This window comes from Pyrus communis, chromosome 16 (assembly GCF_041283825.1).
Source record: "Pyrus communis isolate YQ-2024b chromosome 16, ASM4128382v1, whole genome shotgun sequence".
In the NCBI taxonomy this organism is placed as follows: domain Eukaryota; kingdom Viridiplantae; phylum Streptophyta; class Magnoliopsida; order Rosales; family Rosaceae; genus Pyrus; species Pyrus communis.
This window is the reverse complement of record NC_142580.1, coordinates 14,713,888-14,739,811: the sequence shown is the minus strand read 5'-3', so window position 1 is coordinate 14,739,811 and position 25,924 is coordinate 14,713,888. Positions and strand designations below refer to the sequence as shown.

Genomic DNA, 25,924 nt, shown 5'->3' with positions numbered 1-25,924 from the left:
TTAATGTCGTTTACGTGAAATCTTGCTAGCCTCTGCTTAACTAGATAGCTGCTTTCTAGCCACATAAACTATGCACCAAAACAACTTGCGATTTAGTGTCGTTTATATCAACATTAAATACAGGTCGTCATCCTAAGTGGGAAAAGGAGAAAGACCATTGCGGGCTCGCTGATATAGGGATTAGTAGTAATTAACAAAAAAAAAAAGTTAAAACAAATAAAATATATAGTCGGTAAAATATTGTCCATCTTTCCACCGGATACACAAGATCTTCGTAGAAACAAGCAAAATCTGTGGACTGATGGATTTATCCAATTAATTTCATCATGCTAGCTTTTTCCAAAAGTGAATTTAGTTTCCATAATTTATTTCCTTGAAGTGATTATGGGAGCCGCTAAATGTTGGATAGCATATAATAAGACAGCATCATGAATCACTACGTGAAAAAGAACCTAAAGCCACACTCAATCTTGTCACAGCTTGATAAACCATGTCTTTAAACCATTGAAGGCGGCACTAATTATCATCCAATCAATTGAGCTTCAACTTGAAAAAGGAAGAATATGTTTTGTGTTTCACACTCGATTTCACCTCTCTGTCGTTTAGATTAAGTAAAATTATATATATCGTTGGAATAGAACAAAAAGAAAGAGTAATGTCTTGTGTACCATATTTATTTGATGCACAAGTGAGTTCCATTTCTTACAACAATTTGGTCTACGCTATAGTCTGTTAACATGGTATAAGTCTCTAAATTTGCTGAAGTGAATCTCTTTTATATTCGAGATATATACTGCAATTCGATGTACTAATATATAATTTGTATGTGAATAACTTTACAAAGGATTGTTTGTTTTACTAAATCATTAGCTCAATATTTTTATAGCATTAACGTAAAATATTTGAGTCAATATTTCTAGTTATGGAAAAGAAAACTTGAAAAATACTTGTGCATATACAGTCGGCTATATGCAGGAATATAGACGGCCATTTAGTTCGAACTTATTTCGAAAAGAAAGTAACATTGTTTTCTCCATCTTGTGGAGAAATTTTTAGTTGTGACGAGAACACGAACGGTACACCACGTATTTTTATGTAAGTGGTGGAAAATTTTATTTCTTAAGTTATTAACTTTTTAACACACATATCTCATCATTTATATAACAACACGTGATGTACCATCTCATATGAAGATGCACCGAAAAATCTCTCCATCTTGTTTAAAAGAAAAACGTGCAAAAGCAACTTGCTATATTTTCTTATTGTCTTGTTCTTTCTAAAGTTAAAACATTATCTCTAATATAATATCGATCAGTAATGCTAGAGTACCAGGTCACTGACTGCATGTGAGTTGTGAACACTAAGTCGTGTAATTTAGCTTTCCTACAAGTCCCCTACCTGGTTTGAACGTAAAAGTTGTCAAACATTTCAACTCAAATAGGACCCTAAATGGACCCCTCCTCATATATAAAATTGTACAAACAAAATAAAAACCAAACCATACAAAATTCAACGAGTACACACATTTCATTTAAAAAAATCCAAGTGCATGGTGACATGTGTCATGACCACAGTGCTGCCCCATCACTATAAAAAACCACTCACTTCTACTAGTTTCGAACCATCCTAGAACATAAGAGTCTAAAGATGTCTCCCAATTACTTGCTAGTTTTTCTTGTCGGAGTGGTGGTTTTCACCACTTCAACTCCTTCTTTTGCCCTGAAACCCCCAATTCACAAGCCTCCTTCCCGCAACCCATCAAATCACAAGACTCCAACCCCACTTAACAAGGAAGAGCCTTTCCCATTCCCAGAGAAGAAGCCCCCAACCCAACATAACGAGCCCCTCAAGGGCAAAGGAGAGAAGCCTCCACCCAAGCACAAGCCACCACACAATGAACACCACTTGCTAGAGGTGGAAGGCAAAATTCCCGAGGGACAAAAGCCACCACAAGAGCACAATCAGCCTCCAAAGGGACAAAAGCCACCACAAGGGCACAAAAAGGCACCCCAAGAGCACACTGAGGATCCAGGGTTTGAGAAACCGCCACCAGAGCACAAACCAGGACAGCCAGGTGATGAGCCACCGAAGAGAGGACCACCAGGACATACCCCAGGTATTGGACACCCAGGTGACGAGCCACCGAAGAAAGGAGAGAAGCCACCGCCCGAGCACAAACCAGGACACCCAGGTGATCAGGAATCCCAAAAAGGAGAAAAGCCACCACCGAAGAACAAAGGAACCCCAGGTCATGATGAACCTCCCAAGGGTAAGAAGCCACCACCGGAGCACAAGCTGCCTCACAATGAACAAAACACCGGACGTCGTTTATTAGAGGCAGAGTCATTGGATGGGAAATTGCCTCCTAAGGGAAAGAAGCCAAAGCCACCTCCAAAAGGCAAGCCACCAACCCCACTTGAACATAATGACGATGGAGATCACAAGCCATTCCCTGAACACAACCCAAAACCAAAGCCAGTTGAGCAGCCTCCAAAGGGTAAGGGAGATAAGCCACCGAAGGGTAAGGGAGATGAGCCACCTCATCATGATCGTCATCTTGAAGAGAATGTGGTGGAGGAGGGAAGAGACTCATATCACAAGCCACCTCGGAAACTAAAACCCCCAACTGGTACTGGAAAGAAGCCCCCAACTCGCCCTGTCAAGCCACCTCAAAAACCACCACACAAGCCTCCATTTCCCAACTAATGATGCATGCATGCATGGATGACTAGCTTGCTGGCTCGGTTCCATATATTATTATGTAGAATAAGAGTGATCATTTGTTACAACTATTACATACGTACATAGTTGCATGCATGCCGCTATTTGTACTACTTGGTACCATCATGGTATTTAGCGCTCGGCTAGCTAGCAGTTAAGGATTAGTTCAAAGATATGGAGTTGCATGCTCTTCTCATGTAAAGCATCTAGTGTCATCTGTGCTCTGATTATAAATATTTAAATATGAACCATGCACTCTTTTCAATTTATTTCATTCCTCATTCGGTGTAGCTAAAATCACACAAAATACTTGCAAGAGTACAAGGATGTTGTAGTATAGATGCTCATGTAAGGTCGTTCTCCACAACGACTATTTTAATAGTTTATGTAAAAAAAAAATCCTAATTAACTACTTAAAATTAAAAATTGATAAAGGAGTTTTTGAATTTGGGTAATATGAAAAACGAATTTTAATTAAAAACAAATAGCAAATTCACCCAAATTTAATACGATAAAAGAAAAGAGTTTTAAATACCAATTTATAAAAGCACTAGGGTTCCCCAATCACTTAGCAATCCTATGAATTTTTACCAATTACTTATGATCTACACATGCCACTTTGAAGGTTAGGTTTTCGTAATATATACTCTACTTTTGGAACCTTCAATATAGAACGTATATCAAACATGCAATCCGTCCGGACGTTCGGATCAAATATGAACATGAGAGACTCATTATGTTTTATGAAAACCCTTTGAAAGACCATGCAACCCTTTGAAAGACCATGCAACCCTTAAGACGAGATGTTCATTTTAAGTGAAATTACAATTATTAACCACAAGAAGCCAGCATCAAATTCAGGGAACCTTCCGAAAATTGCATCCAATCACTTTTCTAAAGATCCTAATGGTGATCAAGCATTAAGACAATTAGATAGTTTAAAATTGTGATCAATAATTCAAAGCATGCAGGCAATCAACCATAAGCAATTAAATAAAAATTACATATTCATGCTAAAGCTCAAGGCTTCGCCCTAGCAAATGAATTAGCTACGCATATTCATAATTAAATTCATGGAAAATATTATTAGAATGAATAGGAATGACAACACCTTAAAGTAAAAATCTGAAATCCTTCAAGAACGCTAGCAAATTTTTGTCTTCAAAGTCGCATCAAAAAAACCTTTTTTAAAAAACTAAGACCGGCAAAGCCCCTAAAACATAGTATTTTTTTTCTCAACTAGGAAACTAAATAATAATAAAAATATCTTAGAAAATAAAGTCCTAATTGAGCTAGGAGAATTTGCAAAGGAATTGTCCAGCCACATTTTAGCCTCAAATATCCTCCAAATCCGGCCCATAATAGCTCATTTTAAAGATTAGAACGTTCTGAACACATCTCCAGAAGGCCACGGTCATCTTGGTTGGGCTCCAAAAACGCAATTCAAGCCTAAAACGTCACTTTTCCAGCTTTATTCTATCATCAGAAAATCACCGATTGGTAAAAAATTCCAAACTTTGACACAATCAAGCTAAGTGACTTATGAACATCCTCCAACTAGAATTACTCCAAAACTCATCCATTTGATCACGCCTTACTCCAGAGGAAGTTGAAAGTCCTATATTGAAAATACAACTCAAAGTATCAAAATTCTTCCAAAATAATAACCAAAATATACTAAGAATAAGGTTAAATATATAATATAAAATCTACTCATCAGTAGCTAATTATTGTTCAGAAATTTGGCTTTTTGTGATGGACTATCAGTGAAAAATAAAATTTTGCATGTGTAAAATATTTTAGCTAATAGAGTGTTGGGTTTTTACATATAGGTTCTAGGTTCAAAACTTCTTTTTTTGTAAATTATTATAATAGTTTCAAACTCTAAAGCCTTCCTTAATAAATATATGTATGTATGTATGTATGAATGTATGTGTCAATGTGTGTGTGTGTGTGTGTGTGTGTGTGTGTGTGTGTATTTAAAAAAAAAAAAAAAACTTGAGGTTCAACCATGAAACCAATTGGCAATGTGGGAAGTAGCCCAATTACTTATAAGTACATGCAAGGTCCCTCCTCTTTCCGATATGGGATTCACTCTCAACACGCCTCATGTGTGGTTAATTTTTAATTCTAACAATTGGACAACACCAATCGCATGATATGGGGAACATGTAATTGTTGGACTTCACACATGGGACAACCTTGCTCTGATACCATGAACAAAGTTGAGGTTCCACCATAAAACCAATTGACAATATCAGGAGTTGCCTAGTTACTTATAAGCACATGCAATGTCTATCAATTTTCACGTGTGAGATTCATTCTCAACAGTAACACCAATAAACTATTGCTTTTTTACTTTTGTTTTTATTTCTAATTTTTATGTTTACACTATAATAACTTGTCGATATTGCAAATAACAACCTTGTCTTGGCCAAAACTCGAAGAATTATTCTACTGTAGATTTACACTTGGTGCTAGTAAAATAATCTTTTCACAATAATTGGTGGGAATAAAATAAATTTTTTTTTTTAAAGTAAGTGATAGCGTTAGTAGGTCAAATAGTAAGTTGTTAGAGGGGAGGATAATCGACGTGGATCAAATCCGCACAGGGCATTAGCATGATTGCTTTCCACCACTACGTTAAAGTAGTATCTGCAAAAATCATACAAATTAGGTACCTTTTTTGGTTGAGTTGCTCTTTTGGAAACCCAAAAGACAAATTAACTGTATGTCAGTATGAGTTCAAGTCTTTTGCACTCATTTTGCATGTGACATCCATGTGGCCTCTAATCGTATTAACACGTGTTAGTAAACTTAATCCTCCTTAAATTTGTTCTCACAAACTTAAACTTAAAGGAGACTTTGGATGTGGTCCCTAACTACCAATGTTCATTGACTAAAACCTTTGTGGTTTTCAATTTTTTATTAAGGTCCTTGATATTAATGTAATAATGTATTTCTAAGTAGGTTATTATATTCTTTAAATTAAAAATAAAATTTGTAGTTATTTAATTAATGAGATTTTAAATAAAATCCAAATTTATGGGATTAAAAAAATAGTAGAGAAATTATATTCTCCAATATATTGTGTATATATACATATATACACATATATACATGGATATATTCATCAAAACTAACCAAAAAATTATTGTACCATAATAGAGTCAAAGAACTGACCATAATAGAGTCAAGGTAATGGGAAAAAGAATTGACCATAATAAAGTCCTTCTCAATTGACTTCGTTGAACTAAAAACTCGAAGCTGATCCTGCAAGTTTGGATCTTGGGTAATAGATGAGTTGGTATTTGAGCAGAACAATGGGCAACAAGATGATCCTTATGTAAACTCAAGTGGCAAAGAACTAGGATATGGAGATGGAGGTGAGCTAAGAATTCCATTATAATTAACTATCAACATTATTACCATAGCTTGATTGGCATGAACTAAAATTGGATTGAGCATGATAACAACCATTGAAACCAGCATGAAATTAAGAGCTAAAGAGAGGAAAGAAAGAACAGTTTGTCTTACATTCACCAAATTTAGTTACCACAGCAGACATAAGGGGTTTCACAAAAGCACAATCCACAATGGCTTCCTCAGTGAGCAATTATGCACGAAATTCCTTGAGTGAAACGATACTCTCACACCCTTTGATTAAACATTTAAATGTGTTGTATTTTGGAGGAAGTCCATTCAACGTAATGATCACAAAGTCTTCATCAGCAAATGTGACACCAAGAATAGAAAGTCCATCCCCTTGCTTTTTTAATTCTTCAAAGATATTGATGAATTTGATCATTTCTTAATGTTGTAAAGATCAGTATGTAATTTGATTATATTGGTTTTTGTACTTGGTAAGAAAAACTGGTTTTGAAGATGAACCCAAATCTTTTAAGAACTCTTGCTACCAATCACACAGGAAATAGCGGATGAAGGAAGTCTTGTGGTAAGTAACAACATCAAGGCATGATTATGCATTTTCAAGACTTTGTACTCATCAATTTCAATTCTTGAAGATGAAGTACTAGATGTTACTAGGGATGGGTTGGAAAAACCGAAAACAAAAAAAAAAAACGAACCGAAAATCGAACCGAGGGCCGAAAAAAACCTAACCAAATTTGTTGAACCGAACCGAACCAAACAGAACCAAATTGTAATTTTTTTATTAATTAATAATTTTTATTCTAAATGGCAACATTTTAGTGTTTTACCCCAATTGTAACCCTAACCCTAAGGTCCCCCCGCATTCCTCTTATGACTCTCGTCTCTCCCATTTCCCAATTCGACTTCACAATCGCAAGCCTCCTCTCTCTTTCAGTCTTCAAAGTTCAACCACTCTCTCAAACTCTCTATCTCTCATTCCCAGTGGTGACCCGAGACCCTTTTCACTTTCAATCTGTCACACCTCGCCATCAGCTTCTTCTACCGTTTCGAGTCTCGACATCAAAAGGTTAGTCTCACACTCTCACTTCTCTGTGTTTAATTTTCTGTTCTATTCATCTGTTCAAATTGGTTCTGATTGGACAAAAATTAGAGAAGGATTCATATTGTGGCCTTTACAAATTTTTAATTATTAATTTGCATTTTCTGTCAATAAAGATTAGAGGGATTCATACGTTGCATTTTCTGGGTTTCTTTCTGCAACATATGGATATATCATTCACTTACTGATTGTAAAAGTTTTAACACTGAGATGGAATTATATAAATAAACATACAATTTTGTCTTACAGTTGGATGGAACTCCTATTTTTTCCTGTAAATGCTACCTAAATAAACACACAATTTTGTCTTACAGACTTACAGTTGGAAGAAACCAGAGGATCTGAGTTTCTACTTTCTAGTTTAGGTAAGGTTTAAATTCATTTTATCATGAATAGCAAACATTATAAACCAGAGGATCCGATATTGCTACCACATTGGGGAATACCAAATGGTCCAAGTTCGTTGTCACGGACTGAAGACAAAATGCTTTATACTAGTGTTGCTTTTGAAACTATTTCTATTGTAAAGTATGTCGTAATTGTAGGCACTAAGCATGACTTAAATTTAATAATGTGCTTGATAGCTGGGGTGATTTACCATTAAAGTTTTGCTGCATGATTTCACTCTGCATATTTCATATGCTTACTAGTCTTCTACTACTACTGATAGTGAATGTTACTAGTTCTCTCAGAACAATAATTCCGTTGGCAAGCTTGCGAGCCCTTTCAGCATCCAGTTGAGCTCTGTTTTCTTTCATCATTCTATCGATATCCTTCTCCAGTTCTCCCTTTCTAATTTCATCTTCCTAGTACTGCAATACATTAAGGGTGCGTTTGTTGCACCGGACTATCTCGGACTGAACTAGCTTCAGGGACTAAGTTGGACTGACTTAGGCTAGACTAAGTTGGACTGACTTAATGAAGCGTTTGGTGCAGTGTCCGACTAAAAAGCAGGATAATTAACAGACTATAATATTATATTATTTAATACATTTCTAATAATATTTTATTATTAATTCAACATCTTTTTTTCTTTTTATTTTTTCTAAAAAACTCTGCCCCCATCTGGAAATTTCTTTCCTCTTCTTCCTATTTAGCTCCGTCCCATCTCTTTTTCTTTCTCTTTTTCCTGCAAAACCCAGGTCCTTCCCATCTTTCCTTTGAACTCTATAACCTATACAACCAATCATTCATCATCTCTATCAATTATCTGACTGACTCCATTGATTTTTCAAAATTCTTGATTTTCTTTTTCCAGCGAGTTGGTTAAAGTGTCGATCGAGAAAGAAATAAGCTTTGAGCATTATTTGAAATAGAGAAAATGTTTTTTTTAGAGATGGGTAGAAGAAGAAAGCAAAGCCAAGGGGTTTTCTGGAAATTTTCTGTTCATCCCTAAAGCTGCCCATCTGGGATTTTTTTGGGAAAAAGAAGAACAAGCACTGCCGACTGCTGGCCACGGTGACGACGCCGCAGAAGAAGAAGGAAGCCTAATGATTGGATGTCGTTGTTTAGCAAGCAAAAGCTGGGGTCTGGATCTTGGCCTTAATTTTCTTTTAGTCCCGCTTAATTCTAAGCGAAAGTATGGGACTAGATAACAGGGTTTAGTGAAGCGGGGAGGGCCTTATAGTTGAGGCTTGTCCCATTTATTGTAGTCCAAGACCTTATCAAATGTAGGATAATAATCCCAATTAAGGCAATCCAAGCCAGCCCCTCCTAAGGAGGGGAAACAAACACACCCTAAGAATAAGATTGACTGAAAATTTGCATGTAGTGAAGAAGACTACAGATGCAGAAAGCTTTTGAAAAAAAAAATGAATGGTAGCAAGTAGACAATACAACCATGTTATGAAAGAGTAGGATATGTATGTGGGTGATGTGGAATGGTAGCAAGGTGACACGAATTTCATTGTGCATATGCTGATAGAAGTAAAATATGTATGTGGGTGATGTGGAATGGGAATCAGAAATATGCCCTGTCTGATGATAATTCTTTCGGTGGTTAAAGTTTGATTATTTTAAATAACATTTTAATTCATTTCTTTTATTATTTGTATGTAGAAACGACAAGTGGAAGTTCAAAAAATGATGCTATGTTGCCCCCTTGGCCGCCTAAGCGTTAGCAAGCAAATTGTCATTGTCCTTGATTCTATTGGAAATTTGGAAGGATTGAGAATTTATTTATAATCCTATGGAAGATGTAATGATGTTTTCTTAGGAATATTTTTTCTATTGAAGAAAAAAAAAAACAAAAAAAAAAAACCGAACCATGCTGAACCGAAAACAATCGAAAAAAAAAAATGAACCGAACTGAAATTTCGGTTCAATTTCAATTTTGGCAAAAAACCGAACCATTTCAAATGGAACCTAGCCATGTTACCACTAAATATCCTAAATAAGTAGAAGAAAGCTAAGTATGACACATATTTGATTCGTCAACGAACTGCAGAATTCCATGGAGTTGAAGCATCAACTGCATCTGAAAATGCCATTGTAGATAATTGTTCTCATCTAGTTTCACAGTAACAGAAGTCGAAATGGATGAAATCAATCCAGTGATCGATGATTGCAAGATTTGAAGTTGATTCACAGTTACCATTTCGGAAAATTGTAGAGAAATCTCTCTAAGGAAAAGACTCCAGCACCTGGTGTGCACAAACATTCAGAGTGAAGAATGAAGAACTAGGTAACCTTGATACACCCACAAGATAGAAGAAGAAAGGATTTCGTGTAGAAGAAGAAAAAATAATAGAATAAACCACCAACTACTCTACCTTAGCGAGGCCACCCAAAGGGGTGACAGAATAAGTAAATAGAAAACTTCATTTTAATCCTTGGAAAATATGACTTTTAGACTACAACTTTGTGTAAGATTAAAAATCTAATTTTTGTCCCTTGATGTATTTAACCACCACATTTATTAATTATATTTTTATGTTTTATTTCTCATTTTCTTCATAATTGTAATGTATTAATTACATTTAATTCTAATTCCATTCATCATAATATATTTTGTTGTAAACATTTAGGTAAACTAATTTTTTTTTTTTATATAATGTGTCCTGACACAATTTGTGTCCTCCATTTAGGTATATTAGTTCAGTAATTTATATTGGTATGTCCATAGATACATTTAGGTACATTAATTCTTTGTAATACATTTTGGTACATACATTTCGTTATTACATTTAGGTACATTACAATATATTGCATTTCGGTACTGATATTTGGTACAAACATTTCATTATAAACATTTATGTTCATTATAATACATTTTGGTACAATCATTATAATACATTTTGGTACTCAAGAGGCTTATGTTCGATTCTCGCCAAATGCGAATTTGAACTACATTATTGCTAGCCCATTGTGAGGCTTAGCGCACTACCTCACCTCCTTAATGTAGATAATATTGTTTGTTAAAAATATATATATATATATATATATATATATATAAAGATGTCTCACTTACAAGTAAAAAAAAATACCTCTAAATCGTAATATTAAGTGGCATCACAAATTTAGTATAAAATATTTGAATTAAAGTGCTCTATATATATATATATATATATATATATATATATATATATATATATATATATATATATATATATATATATATATATATCCAAGTGGTTATATTTGTATAGCTTTTCGGAAACTATTTTATTTATTACAATCTTGAATAAAGGTCTCGTTTCATGTAGTGGATCGGATTAAAGGAGACTAAACATGAATGGAATTTTTCCTTCCATCCTACCATTTTAGGAATGATTGTAGAGAATAATAGCTAGTTGGTATTGCTATCTTTAAAAAAAAAAAAAAATGCATCTATTGTGCTGTGAGAATAAACAGCTGTAAAATAAAATTGTTAAGAGTTTGGAAAACCTATTTTTTTTTTTTTTGGTATAAGTGCTTTTAACAAAAAAAAAATAAAAATAAAAATCTAAGTGTTTGGTAAATTTTTATATAAAATTGTTGTAAATATACTAAATGACTAGAAAAAGATATGATATTTAATGTTATATAATGATTGTCAAAAAGAATAATGTAAAGGTAAAGATTGTGATTTTGTAAAATTTTGGGGGCATACTTGCCATTTGAAAATTTCATTAAATTGGTACTTATATCACTGTGCTTTAAAAAAAAAAAAACAGTTTTTTTTTATAAGCATGGTAGACTCTACTTCTGCTTTTCTACTATTATTGACATCAGTTTTTTTTTTATTTTTTTTATTATTTTTTTTTTTGTTTACCAAACACATTTGATATTCCAAATTTTTTAATATGTTTATTTTATTTTATTTTTTTTATAAAGTACCATAATCCCAAACCAACCCTAAGTTTTCTTATTGATTCCTACTTCCTGATAGAAGCATATTTATGCTACTTAGTTATGTTGTTTCCTTGCATTTAGCGAGTTAATTACTATTTATTTTAGTCTTTTAAGCTATTTTCGTATGTTTTTAGGTCCTAATGGCAAAAGGAGCAAGAAAGGGCATTTTGGAGCTAAATGGAGCATTTTTGGGCATGGATTGGATAGCTTAACTATGGAGCATAGAGGATGGACGAAATTGAAGTCAAGAAGGGCTAGGAAAGGCTACAAATCTGGTGGATGAAGTCCTAATGCAAAGAAGATAAGGAAAGAGCAAGAAATAAGGAACCTTATCCAAATTTCCTTATCTTATCCACACCTTATCCAACCTTATCTTATCTTATCCTATCCTAATCTTTTCCTACCTTAATTCCAACTTCAAAGAGGACTCATTTTCACATTAAATCACCTAAATATCAAGTTCTAGAAGCCCTATTTTCGTGCATTAAGTTTATGCCACATGTAACCTTTCTAGAAGTTCTAGAATCTGCCACAAGGACCATTCCTTGTCCTCCTTGGAATCTGATTGAAAGTGTCCTTGTTCTTTGATGATTTGGAGTCCTAATTCCTCTCCTTTTCAGCCCAAATTCGTGCCTCCCCTTCACCCTATAAATACTTGATGCCACAACACTCAAAAACCACCACCCTCTACCACAAATTCACACCACACCATCCACCACACCTCAAGAGCCTAAATTCACACAAATTCCCATTGTTGGCAGCAAGGAAGGAAGGAGGAGCCACCTGGAGTGTTTCTAGGTGTATTCTATCTTTGTTTTTAATGTTTAAGTTTAATTATCTTTGTTTTGCGAACATGTGGAACTAACTTCTTTTTAGTTAGAGGTGAATTCGAAGCCATGATTATATGTTTTATATGAATTGATTACGTCCAGTTATTGTTTCTTAAGGCTTGAATGTGATTTGCTTATCTAAGTTATTAAAACTTGTTTATGTATGTGGGTTGGGGGTCGACACCTAATTTGCATGCATGAATTTGATGCTAGAGTATAAGGGGGTTTCACGTAAGAGTTATTCACTTATATTCACAAGTAGTGGAGGTTGCTAGTCACAATCGTGTTAAGTAAATCCTTGGTATGAGTCTCATGCGTTTCATAGTGATGAATGCCTTGTCAATGCTTATGACTTTCATAGAACTTGATGACTTTTGACATGTATCTCTATCATGCGTTTCATATAGGGAACTTGAGAAAGATAATTTGGTTTAGATGCGTATTCCATCTAATTCAATGAAATAAGGAAAATCTGATGGTTAGTTGTGCGATGCAACTAACTTGGGGCGTTGTCATTCATAGTCTAAAGGAATAATAATTGGAAATTGGTTCATATGCATATATCATGTGTGGAGAAGGACCCTCTAACTAGCCCTTCACCCATTTATTTCACTTAAATTCGTTTTTCCAAAGTATTTTCTACAAAGTTTTTGTTTTAAGTTTTAAATTCGTCAAAAATAATCCTCCTTTCAGTTAGTCTTGTTATTTGAGTCAAAATCTGTTTTCTTTGAGTCTTTTGAGTCAAGTTAAGGTTTATTTTCGTCCAAAACATTTGTTAGGTCTAAAATTGAGTCTTTTTGAGTGTTTGTTGATGTTTTGAGTGTTTTAAGTTAGTTTAGAGTCTATAGAGTCTAGTTTAGTGTTGTTGAGTCTTAATTGTGTTGATCAGCATCCCTTTTAATCCCCGGCCTAAAACGATCCCTACTTTCATATACTACAATCATAGGGTTTTAATTTGAGTATTAGAATATTTCACATCAGTTCCAAGTTGCCCACAATGTTTTCAATATTTCTTTTAACACACCTTGAAATATTTTATGCATTTCAATCCAATCCTCAACACCAAACGCTTCTTAGTCTTTACATATCCCCTGCCAACTTATTTAGCATGGGGAAGAAGAATAGGATGCTTAACCCCATCCATATATGCTAAGCTTAGAGTTTAAATGTCCAAGCGTCAATGGCTATACCACAATTACTAAGTGGCCAAACTCTTGCCAGTTACATAAAGACAGAGGTTGAACAGAAAGGGACGACCGTTTAAGAGGAAAATGACAGTTTAAGGCCAAACATTTAAGAAGAAAAGAAAATTGATTGGATTTAAATACAAAAGCCAAATGTTTGAAATCCGATTCAAACAAAATGCTGCTCGAATTATAACAGAAGTTTTTAATTTTTAATTTTTAATTAATATTCATAGACTTTCCAAACAAACAAAGCTTATGCTTCACTCAGACGCGATATGGATCATGATGGAATGCCGTTTTTGCAAGTCGGATCCGCTTAAGAATGGAATGATGGAGTATCAAATGTCAATATAAGTTGGATAACCTTGGTATTACATAATAGACAATTAAAAACTCATTCATTTTTTTCTATCTTTTCTAGTGTTTTTATAAACACTTGAACAAGATTGCTAGCTACACTGCTTGAGCTTGGGGATTTGAAACTCGAAATGGTAACTAGTAACGGACAAAAAATTACTGGAATAAAATTCATGAGGCTACCACTAAAATGAATGCAAGATTGCTAGACTCAGCCCTTATTTACTAAATTTTTAAACAAATATATATATATATATATTATTTTTTTTTGGTTGAACAATTTAGGAATAAGCAATACAATTTATAAAGCATGCCAAAAATTTTGAGCCTCCCCTACCATAAAAGCAATGTTATTAAAGCAGTTGGGCAGATACTACCCCATTTGGAGCCTATGAATTACCAATTGCCTATTGATCAAAATTATTAACACAAAACCCATCATTCCTGCCCCCATAAAATGATGCCCCTTCTCATTTTGTAACACAAGACAAGAAGAGCAGAGATGACTTACTTAAAGTTTTTTGTGCTATTTCTTGTAGTGGTTATTCTTATCACAACTTCATCCAATGCCCAATACCATGAGGATGACAAGCTACAAGTCACTCCCATAAGACACGAAATTTACAAGCCATCAACGTTTATACCACCATTTTACAAGCCGCCATTTCTTCCTCCTATTGTGGTGAGACGACCGCCACCGCCACTGCCACCTCCAAAGAATCTGCCACCACCCCCACCTCCCAAGCCATGGCTGCCGCCATTTCTTCCTCCTATTGTAGTGAGACGACCACCACCACCACCTTCGAAGAATCTGCCAGCACCCCCACCTCAGAAGAATCCACCACCACTGCCACCTCAAAAAAATCCACCCCCATCTCCACTTCCGAAGAATCAGCCGCCACCACCACCACCTCAAAAAAATCAACCGCCAACACCAACACCACCTAGAAAGAATCCGCCACCAATACCAACACCAACTCTAACACCAGCTCCAACTCCAATGCCAACACCAACGTCAATGCCACCACCGACACCGACACTAACACCAACACCAACACCAACACCTCCTAGAAAGAATTCACCACCAACACCAACTCGAACACCAGCGCCAATGCCAACACCAACACCAACACCAACACCAACACCAACACCAACACCGACACCGACACCAACGCCAACACCAACTCTAACACTAGCACCAATGTTAATGCCAACGCCAACACCAACACCAACATCAACACCAACACCAACGCCAATGCCACCACCAGGACAGAACAATCCTCCGCGAGCAGTACCACCTCAGAACAATCCATCATTAGCCCCATCACCAGGACGAAATAATCTTCCACAAGCGCCACCACCTTTGAACAATCTACCACCAACACCATCACCAATTTTGAGCAACCCAACCCTAGCACCTTCGCCAGGTTGAAACAATCCCCAACGAGCACCACCACCTCATAATAATCCACCGCCACCACCATCACCAAGTCGGAACAATCCACCGCCACCAACATCACCAAGTCAGAACAATCCACCGCCACCCCATCCAAACAATCCACCACCACCACCAAATCGGAACAATCCACCTCCAGCACCAAGTCGGAACAATCCACCACCACCTAAGAATAATCCACCGCCACCACGTTTACCTGGTCAAAACAGTCCTCCACCACGATCACGTGGTTGAAACAATCCCCCACAAGTTCCACTACCTCAGAACATCCATCCACCACCACATTTAATAAGTCAAAAAAATCATGCCCCACCACCATCCCCAGGTCGAAACAATCTTCCTCCACCACCACCACCACCACCATGTTTGAACAATTCGTGACCACCTCCACCAATTATCTGTCAAAATTGAGTCAATATGACCTAGACAATTCCTTGAAATAAGAGCTGTCGAAACTTAGTTGTCAACAGCTTCTAATATGATCGATTACCTATATAATACTATTTATTATATAAATATAGTAATATATTACTGCTCTTGTAACTACTTTAATGAAATTTGGTTTCCTCTTGCAACCTTTATTATGCAATATAAATTACCAACTATAATGAAACATTTTGGTTAGTTAATTAATTTGCCCACTTTGTCATGAGAATAGATGACATACATTCTTTTTGCTTGTATCTTAGTAGACATGCTCCACTTTGATTCCATGTGAACCATACTTGATTCATCAAACTCGATCAATTAAAAGATGAAGAATACGTGAAAACTACCACAACTGTTGTTACAAAATCTCTTCCAAAAAAGTGCATCATGTGAAGTTTCTGATAGTCCAACACTAATACGAATCTTTCACAATAGTACAATTCAAACAACAGTATCTATAGCACTACCCCGGCAAACGAGGCACATGTGAGGTGACGATTTTGAAAGTCAATAGCAAGAAGTGCGATTGTGAAAGACTTTTGGTGAACACGTCTGACTACTGCAATTTTTCTCTAATGCGTGTGAGCAACAATATGTTCTCGCACAAAGTGATGATCAAGAGCAATATGTTAAGTGCGAGATATGTATGTGTGTGTGTGTGTGTGTGTGTCGCTGCCAGTTATCACATTAGAGAAAAATTGGACGAGGAAAAGGAACCCAAACCTCACTTAAAAGACCAAATATCCAAATAGAATCTGCACATCCATAAACAAGGGCACGATACTTTGCTTCAGTACTTAACCAAGACGCTGTTCGTTGTTTCTTATAACACCATGTGATCAAGTTAGAACCCAGGAAGATACAAAAACCTGTGACAAAATGACGGGTGTCCGAACAAGCTGCCCAATCTGCGTTAGGGTAAACTGAAAGAGAAGAAGAAGCATCACAACGTCATATTGGCAAACCATGCCATAAGTACCTTTTAAGTAACACAAAATATATTTAACTGCATCCAAATGCAAAGAAGTAGGACGACCCATGATTTGAGCAACGTTATGAACGGCAAAGGAGAGGTCGGGGCATGTCATGTTGAGATATTGAAGACCTCCACCACAATAGCGATAGAAACATGGGCCGGCCAACTCAGTACCACATGTACGTATCAAAACAATTTAGGAGCAACAAGAGTTGAGCAAGGTTTATAATTAAGCGTGTCTCGCTTCTTGAGAATGTTCAATGTGTACTTTGTTTGGGTGAGATGAATATCCGGCCTCATAAAAAAGACTTTTATCCGAAGAAAATAGCAGCTTGCCCAAGTCTTTTAAATCAAATTCAACACCTAATTTTTTAATTAGAAAGAAAAGCAGAGGGATCACTACCCATAACAACGAACACAGAATTATCAGCCCGGCTTTGAAGGAAACCAAAATTGATAATAAAAGAACTAAACCTCTGAAACTAGGAACGAGAGGCCTGCTTTAGGCCATAAAAGGCCTTATGTAGCTTACATACATAATTTGGTCTGCTGGTACATTATATATAAATCCTAAAACTTCTCCTCCTCTTTTTCTCTATTTACTCTACCAAGGTACACAGTAGAGAATGTGCATGCAGTTAAAAATCAGAGCATCAAACGTAAGATCAACAATTTATAAATTATGAATATTATTAACAAGAAAACAATAAAAGAATGCAAAGACGGGTGCAAACTAAGCCCTACATCTTGACTAGCATAATTCTTATACTAAACTACAAGCTATATTTATAGAATGCAGAAGCTAAAAAAATCCTAGTCAGATAGGTGTGACCTAAACCTAGACAATCAAATAATAACTAATATTCCAACATCCAATGTGATAGGATTTTTACCACCTGTAAAAGTAGGGATAAAAACACTTAAAAATACTTGCAAGAGTACAAGGTTGTCGTAGTATATATAGCAGCTCAAGCAAGGTCGTTTTCCACAAGCATTGAATGAATAACCCGTATTTATACTAATTCTTAGCTAATTATTTAGAACAAAGTTGTGAAAAGGATGATTTAGGAATTTAAAATAATAAAAACGAATTTAAATTAAAAACAATTAAATAAATTAACTAGAAACCAATTTCAAGAAAATCAATTTGTAAAAGCCCTAGGGTTCAGCCGTCACCTTAACAATCCTACATAGTTCTTCTAATTACTTATGAATTACCCATGCATATTTTCAAGGTTAGGTTTTCCTAATATATATTCTACTTGGAACCTCCAACATAGAACGTATATCTAACATGCAACCTGTCCGGACGTTCAGATCAAATTTGAACATGAAAGACTCATTATGCTTTATGAAAACCTTTTGAAAAACCATGCAACCCTTAAGACGTGGTGTTCATCCTAAGTGAAATTACAATTATTAATCACCACAAGCCAGCGCCAATTTCATGGAACCTTCCGACCAAAATTGCATCAAATTACTTTTCTAAAGATCCTAATGGTGGCCAATCATCAAGACAATTAGATAGTTTAAAACAGTGATTAATAATTTGAAACATGCATGCATAATATCATCAGTAAATTGAAAAGAAACTACATATTCTTGCTAAGGCTTAAAGCCTCGCCCTAGCAAAAGAAATTAGCTACAAACAATCATAAAACAAAATATTATTAAGAATAAGGATAGAAAACACCTAGAAAATAAACTTGAATTGTCAAAGGTTTGAGCGTCTCCTCCTCCCCTCTCCTTTTTTAACCCTAATGGCTAAATATCTTATTTATACTACTACAAAATAAAACCCTAAAAGGTCTTAGAATAAAACTAGGAAACATAATAAAATAATAAAACAGAAAATAAAAGGTTTCCTATTTGAACTAAATTCGGACTTCTCAGACAATCACACTTTTGACTGACCAAATCAACTCTGATTTGGTCCCAGAAGGTTTCTTTTGAAAGCTGAAGATGTCCCCTACAAATCCTCAGAATAAATCTTCCTCAAAATATGCCATCTTGACCTCCAAAATACCCAAATGTCCAAACATATCAATCTGTGAAAGCTGCGCGCTGGGCCTTAATTTCATCACCATGGTCAAACGGCTTGGTAGAAAAATCTGGAATTTTAACATAATCATCTTGAAAGGCACACGAATATCCTCCAATTGGAATCACTCCAAAATTCATCCGTTTGATCACTTTTTGCTCCAGAGGAAGTCGAATGTTCTACATTAAGAATATAAATCAAAGTACCAAACTTTTACCAAAATAACAAATAAATTAATACTAAGAATAAGGTACAATATATAGTAAAATATCGACTCATCACCGTGTCAAATTCATGACGGTACATGACATGAGTTGCCAACAAGTAGATGCGGATGCAAGCTCTATTAGGCCGATAAGGCTAGACAATTCAATCGAGCTTTCAAGCAAAAGAGCAATTATAGCGAACTAGACTAGACTGGACAGGAACAGATTACACTAGACTAGCAAACTGGATTGGACTGGCTGGCCAGCTGATTCTGGCAAACTAATTCATATTCAAACATCCTGATGTTAAGAGTGGTAGGATTTTCACCACTTGCAAAAGTAGGAATTAAAACACATAAAAATACTTGCAAGATAACAAGGTTATTATAGTATAAACAGTTCAAGTAAGGTCGTTCTCTATAGGATCAATATGAATAATTTGTGTTTGAAACCAATTCTTTGTTAAGTATACAACATAAATTTTGGAAAATATTTGAAATTGTGAATTAAAGTAAAAGAACAAAAAATAAAATAATTAAATTTGACTAACAAAAATCGGCAATGAGAGATAAAATAAAATAAAGTTTCGGAGAGAAATCAAATGTGAAAAGCACTAGGGTTTAGCCATCACCATTAACAATTCTATGCAGTTTTACAAATTACTTATGTGTTAAAACATGGAACTTTAAGGGTTAATTAAGTTTTCTTAATGCATATTCTCCTTGTGATGTTCAAGCAATAACATACACCTAAAACATGCAACTTTAAAAATAAATAAATAAAAACATATTTTAAATTTTTTTTTTTTTTTTCACTCTTGACCCTAAAGTCTAATAAACCCAATTCCCACGAGCCATAAATTTTTTGAGAGAATAATAACAGACTGCAATCTGAAACTCTATCATTTTTGTAATAAGGATTATGCTCCCTCACAGGCAAGCAACAAGATACAAAGAAATTCAAACAATTTTTTTCAACGCATCACAAAGGACATTGTCTGGCACATAAACACACATGAACAAATTTTTTTCACTTATGGCCCTATTGGATATAACCGACACGAACAAAGCAAAATTTTGGACGGCCGCCAAAATAATCTCTGAATGTTTTTTTTTTTTTTTGCAATTTTTTACACATGCTATCTCGGAGTATATACAATCATATCTAATGGTTGGATCGTCGAAACTAGTTTCGTAGAATGCATATCCTATCAAATTGATAGATTTAACAAACACTTAAGAGATAATGTTATACTTCCATTAAGTATAAAATAAGATTTATCCACTAGCATAAATATTTTAAATTGAAGATCGAATTTATTCATTGCATTCTTATAGGGTCGAGGAGTGTAGCTGTAAAAAATCATCAAAATCGGAGCTAAAATAACCGTTAAATTGTGATTTTTCGTTTATAATCGTCGAAAACTTTTGTTCTGTTGCCTAATCTCTGAATGTTTGTTGTTTTTTATTTTTTACGTATTCGATCTTGGAGTGTGTACAAACAAGTTTGATGGTTAGATCATTGAAAAAAGTTTCGTAGAATGTGTATCGCGTCAAAACAGTAGATTAAATAAACACTTAAGAGTTAATGTTATACTTCCATTAAGTATAAAATAAGATTTTGTGGTATCCACTGGTGTAAATATTTTAAATTGAAGATCAAATTTATTCATTGCATTCTTATAGGGTCGAGGAGTATAGTTGTAAAAAAATCATTAAAATCGGAGCTAAAATAACTGTTAAATTGTGATTTTTCGTTTATAACCGTCAAAAACTTTTGTTCCGTTACGTAATCTCTGAATGTTTATTTTTTACAATTTTTTTATGTATGCAATCTTGGAGTGTGTACAAATAAGTTTGACGGTTTGATCGTTGAAAAAAGTTTTGTAGAATGCATATCGCGTCAAAACGGTAGATTAAACAAACAATTAAAGTTAATATTATGCTTCCATCAAGTATAAAGTAAGACTTGTGGTATCCACCAGTGTAAATATTTTAAATTGAAGATCAAATTCGTTCAATGCATTCTTATAGGGTCAAGGAGTATAGCTATAAAAAATCATCAAAATCGGAGATAAAACAACCGTTAAATTGTGATTTTTCATTTATAACGTCGAAAACTTTTGTTCTGTTACCTAATTTTTGAATGTTTGTTTTTTGTATTTTTTACGTATGCGTTCTTGGAGTGTGTACAAACAAATTTGATGGTTAGATCATTGAAAAAAGTTTCATATAATGTGTATCCCGTTAAAACGGTAGATTAAATAAACACTTAAGAGTTAATGTTATTATACTTCCATTAAGTATAAAATAAGATTTTGTGGTATCCACTAGTGTAAATATTTTAAATTGAAGATCAAATTTATTCATTGCATTTTTCTAGGGTCGAGGAGTGTAGTTGTAAAAAATAATTAAAATCGGAGCTAAAATAACCGTTAAATTGAGATTTTTTGTTTATAACCGTTGAAAACTTCTGTTCCGTTACGTAATCGCTGAATGTTTGTTTTGTACAATTTTTTACGTATGCAATCTCAGAGTGTGTACAAATAAGTTTGACGGTTGGATCATTGAAAAAAGTTTTGCAGAATGCATATCGCGTCAAAACAATAGATTAAACAAACACTTAGAGTTAATATTATACTTCCATCAAGTATAAAGTAAGACTTGTGGTATCCACTAGTGTAAATATTTTAAATTGAAGATCGAATTCATTTAATGAATTCTTATAGGGTTAAGGAGTGTAGCTGTAAAAAAATATCAAAATTGGAGTTAAAATAACCGTTAAATTGTGATTTTTCATTTATAACCGTCAAAAACTTTTGTTCTGTTACCTAATCTCTGAATGTTTGTTTTTTGTGATTTTTTATGTATGTGATCTCTGTAAGATCCCACATCGTCCAGGGAAGTGATCTGCCCTGGGCCGGGATGTGACAATTTGGTATCAGAGCCTAACCCTGGCCGTGGTGTGCCGACGAGGACGTCGGGCCCCTAAGAGGGGTGGATTGTGACATTCCACATCGCCCAGGGGAGTGATCCATATATGTATATTCCCATCCCTACCTAACACGAGGCCTTTTGGGAGCTCACTGGCTTCGGTTTCCGTTGGAACTCCGAAGTTAAACGAGAAGGAGGCTAGAGCAATCCCATGATGGGTGACCCACTGGGAAGTTGCTCGTGAGTTCCCAAAAACAAAACCGTGAGGGAATGGTAAGCCCAAAGTGGACAATATCGTGCTACAGTGGTGGAGCGGGCCCGGGAAGTGGTCCCCCTCGGGCCGGGATGTGACAGTTTGGTATCAGAGCCTAACCCTGGCTGTGGTGTGCTGACGAAGACGTCGCGCGCCTAAGGGGAGTGGATTGTAAGATCCTACATCGCCCAGGGGAGTGATCCTTATATGCATATTCCCATATCTACCTAGCACGAGGCCTTTTGGGAGCTCATTGGCTTCGGGTTTCGTTGAAACTCCGAAGTTAAGCGAGAAGGGGGCTAGAGCAATCCCATAATGGGTGACCCATTGGGAAGTTGCTCGTGAGTTCCCAAAAACAAAACCAAACAATTATTATTTTATTTTTTAAAATCGTAACAAAATTTTGGGGGGGAAATTAAAATTTTGGGAGGGAATTTAAAATATTGGGAGGGAATGTTGGGGGGATTTTTGCCGCCTTTTTTTTTTTTTTTTTGTTTCTGTCGGTTTTAACCGACAATAATGAAAATGTTTATGTGGCTTTTATATTTTAAAAAAATGTTTTTGTCGATTTTAATCGACAATAATGAAATTTTCCAAAATAAAACCCCTCCATCTCTTCCTTGCGCCAGTGCCTTTTCCCTTCTTATCCCCCTTTTCTCCGCTCCTAATTTCCTTCTCCTTCTCTTCTCTTTTCATTTACTTCCAGTTCAACACTTGCAACCAAAGTTCAGAAACTCTAGCTTTAGCTATCTCGAATATGGCGAAGCGCTCCGATGACTCCAATTCTTATTGGTCGGACAAGAAGAAGATAACACTTTCGCTGTCTCTCTGTCTCTCTGTCTCTCTCTCTTTCGGTCTCTCATAGTGGGAACTGTGGGTACGAATTTAAACTTGCTAAAATTTGTTAGTAGTTAGTAGTTACCCGAGCGAGAGCTGATTGAAAAACTTGAATAATTTTGTGTTGTTTCTTTCAATGAGTTGGATGTTGTTGGCGGTGGTGTTACGAGTGGATGTCGTCGCTCAGAACGGTTAGCACATCATTATGGTGCTAATGCTGCTCGAGACACCTCAAATACGGCCAGCGAGGTCACGAAGTATAAGAGGAAGCGAAGGAAAATTGCTGCTCAAGGTATATGCGTGTGCTAGACATGAGTTCATGCACATTTATTTAAGATAACTGTAAGAAGCAAACAATAATGGATGTTGTTTAAGATAAATAATCCATACAAATTCTTTCCCTGCCAAACATGTTGTCATTAGAGAGGAAGGATTTGAAAATAGGTTGAATATGGAAAATGCAGAAAGTGCAGTGAATGTGGAAGGATTTGAAACATGTTGTCAAACAGGTTGAAAATGCAGAAAGTGCAATGAATGCAGTGAATATGGAAGGATATGGAAAATGCAGAAAGTGGTTTATATTTTTTTTATTATTAATATATTTTCTGTCAGTTTTATCTGACAATAATGCTTTTATTTATTCTTATTAATAAATTCTCTGTCGGTTATATCCGACACAAGTTCTATCGGTTTTAGTATTTTCTATCGATTTTAGCCGACAAAAATGCTTTTATTTATTTATTATTAGTATATTCTCTGTTAGTTATATCCGACACAATTTCTGTTGGTTTTAGAGTATTTTGTATCGGAAAATTCATTTCCTGACGCTGGCAATTCTGTCGCTTACTATATCCGCCACTGCATCCATTTTCTATCGGATTTTGCATCCATTATCTGGAAACTATACGGGTTTTATAGTGAGGGGTTATTATTTTCAGAAAAGAAAAATGTGTTTTCTAAAGCTTTGTTTTTGCCCACTCACCCTTCTGTTTTTCGCCCCTCTAGGTTTTAGCTGTTAAAAGTTCATATCGATAAGGATTCTTGGCGAATCTCAGTATAGGTGGCCACCTTGGAGGGTATGATCCTTACCCACACTACTGTACTTTACTTATGCTCTAACGTCGCGTGTAAAATGGGTCCATTCCTGCTCACAGTGCATTCTTGTCTTTAGGAACTTTTAGGTTAAAATTTATTCACATTTTCCACATCACTATACTTTATGGCTTCATCACCTTCCAGGTGTCGGCCAGCACAGCTTGATTCGGAGTCCTAGTGGACATTCCATGTTAGGGTGTGTCAGTTTGGTATCAGAGCATAAGTTGGATAGTAGTGCGTTCATCACATGCGTGATGTAAGCATTCTTGATTTTTTAACCTAATTTCCGAATTTTGCCACCTCGTTGAATACGAAAAATATGTTAGGTTTTCCTAAGTTTTGGGCAGTTTTGTCGACTTGTCGACATTTTAGAAGATCACTTTGGCAAACGTTTTTGGACTTAAAGTGAAGAACTCCCCTACCAAGGAAAGATGTAGATTTAGGACAAGTTGATGGCCCTAAAGCAGGGCTAATGTATCGATATCGGTGGATCACTAAGGAACTGTAAATCAATGCCATCATTATTTTCACGCCATCATTATCAATCTTTTCGAGATAGGAAACTAGAACTGATTTTGATTCCTTGGCAATAACCGTTAGCATACCATTTATTAGGATTCCAATGGAGTTACTTCATCAAGATTCCAGAATTGTCTTGAGTGACAATGTGGTGCTTAAAGGGTAGCACTTGATGTAAGAACATCTGGGGGATAGTCACTTATGGTTTCCTATAATACTAGCCTTCTTAAACGCACTAATTATCATTTCGGATCTTCAGGAGAAAGATCGACTTCCGTTTAAGCTGTTCTAAAGTAGATTATTAATAAATTCCTCTTTCCGGCTTTGGGACATCTTAACCAATACTAGTTTCCAAACTTCTTTTGGTGATGTACTCGTCATTTTGATGAGTATAGGCACCGAAGTACGAGTTATTATACCTATGATTAGTACAAAATCTTCAAAGTAGTGAGTATTCCTTCTAAAATAATGGAACCCTCTCACATGACCAGATCCTTATTAGTCGTCCAAAACCACCCACCCGAGCGAGCTCTAGCATGTAATCAGCCTATGGTGGTGTTACTAATTAATGATATTTTCTGATATCCAGGAACTATCAACCAGTATTCAATCAGTATGATTTCTGATACAAGACACAGGTGCTGGTATCTGGGAGTGATACCTTTATACCAGAATGTCAGTTCACAGTTTCAGGGTAACGAATAATATCAAAATGTCATAATCCATTAATTAGCGCGCGACTAATGGACTAATTAACAAGTGACTGCTGGAGCTGAAGAAACTAAATCTCGGAAAGTTAGGAGAAAACATTGTATTAGGATAGTAAACTCCTAATTGTTTTTACCTTATCACCTATCTAGGTAAACATAACCTCTCCGACTAGCCACCTTTTCGATCACCTTCACAGGTAGACAGTAGCAACGAAGTACGAGTTAATGTCTCATTGTTAGAGTGAATGGAATATCGAGGAAGCTATGAATACCTATTAGTACGTGGCGTAGTGAAAGGAAGTATTATGGTACGTTTTGAGGACTTACATTCAAGCGTCATATCCCAAAGTCTTACCTGAGATATTAACATCGATCCACTTTCTCATACTACAGTAGTTCCCTTGCATCTTTTCGAGCAACTCCTATTGTTTGGAAGAACTTAGTTACTAAAGCTTACCGATTAGGAATTTATTCAACCAAGCTCCTTATCTAGGGAACTTCGAACCTTAGGATCATACCTAGATTTTAGTAACTTCCTTAGGTGACGATT

At 35.5% G+C, this 25,924-nt stretch overlaps 1 protein-coding gene across 1 annotated transcript; it reads left to right on the top strand.

Moving 5' to 3' along the window:
- The first annotated feature begins 1,614 nt into the window (after positions 1–1,614).
- Positions 1,615–2,990, top strand: LOC137732219 (uncharacterized). Its single transcript, XM_068471519.2, has one exon. It carries the CDS (start codon positions 1,648–1,650, stop codon positions 2,704–2,706), a length of 1,059 nt encoding a protein of 352 aa, XP_068327620.2. The 5' UTR covers positions 1,615–1,647; the 3' UTR covers positions 2,707–2,990.
- Positions 2,991–25,924: the final 22,934 nt, after the last annotated feature.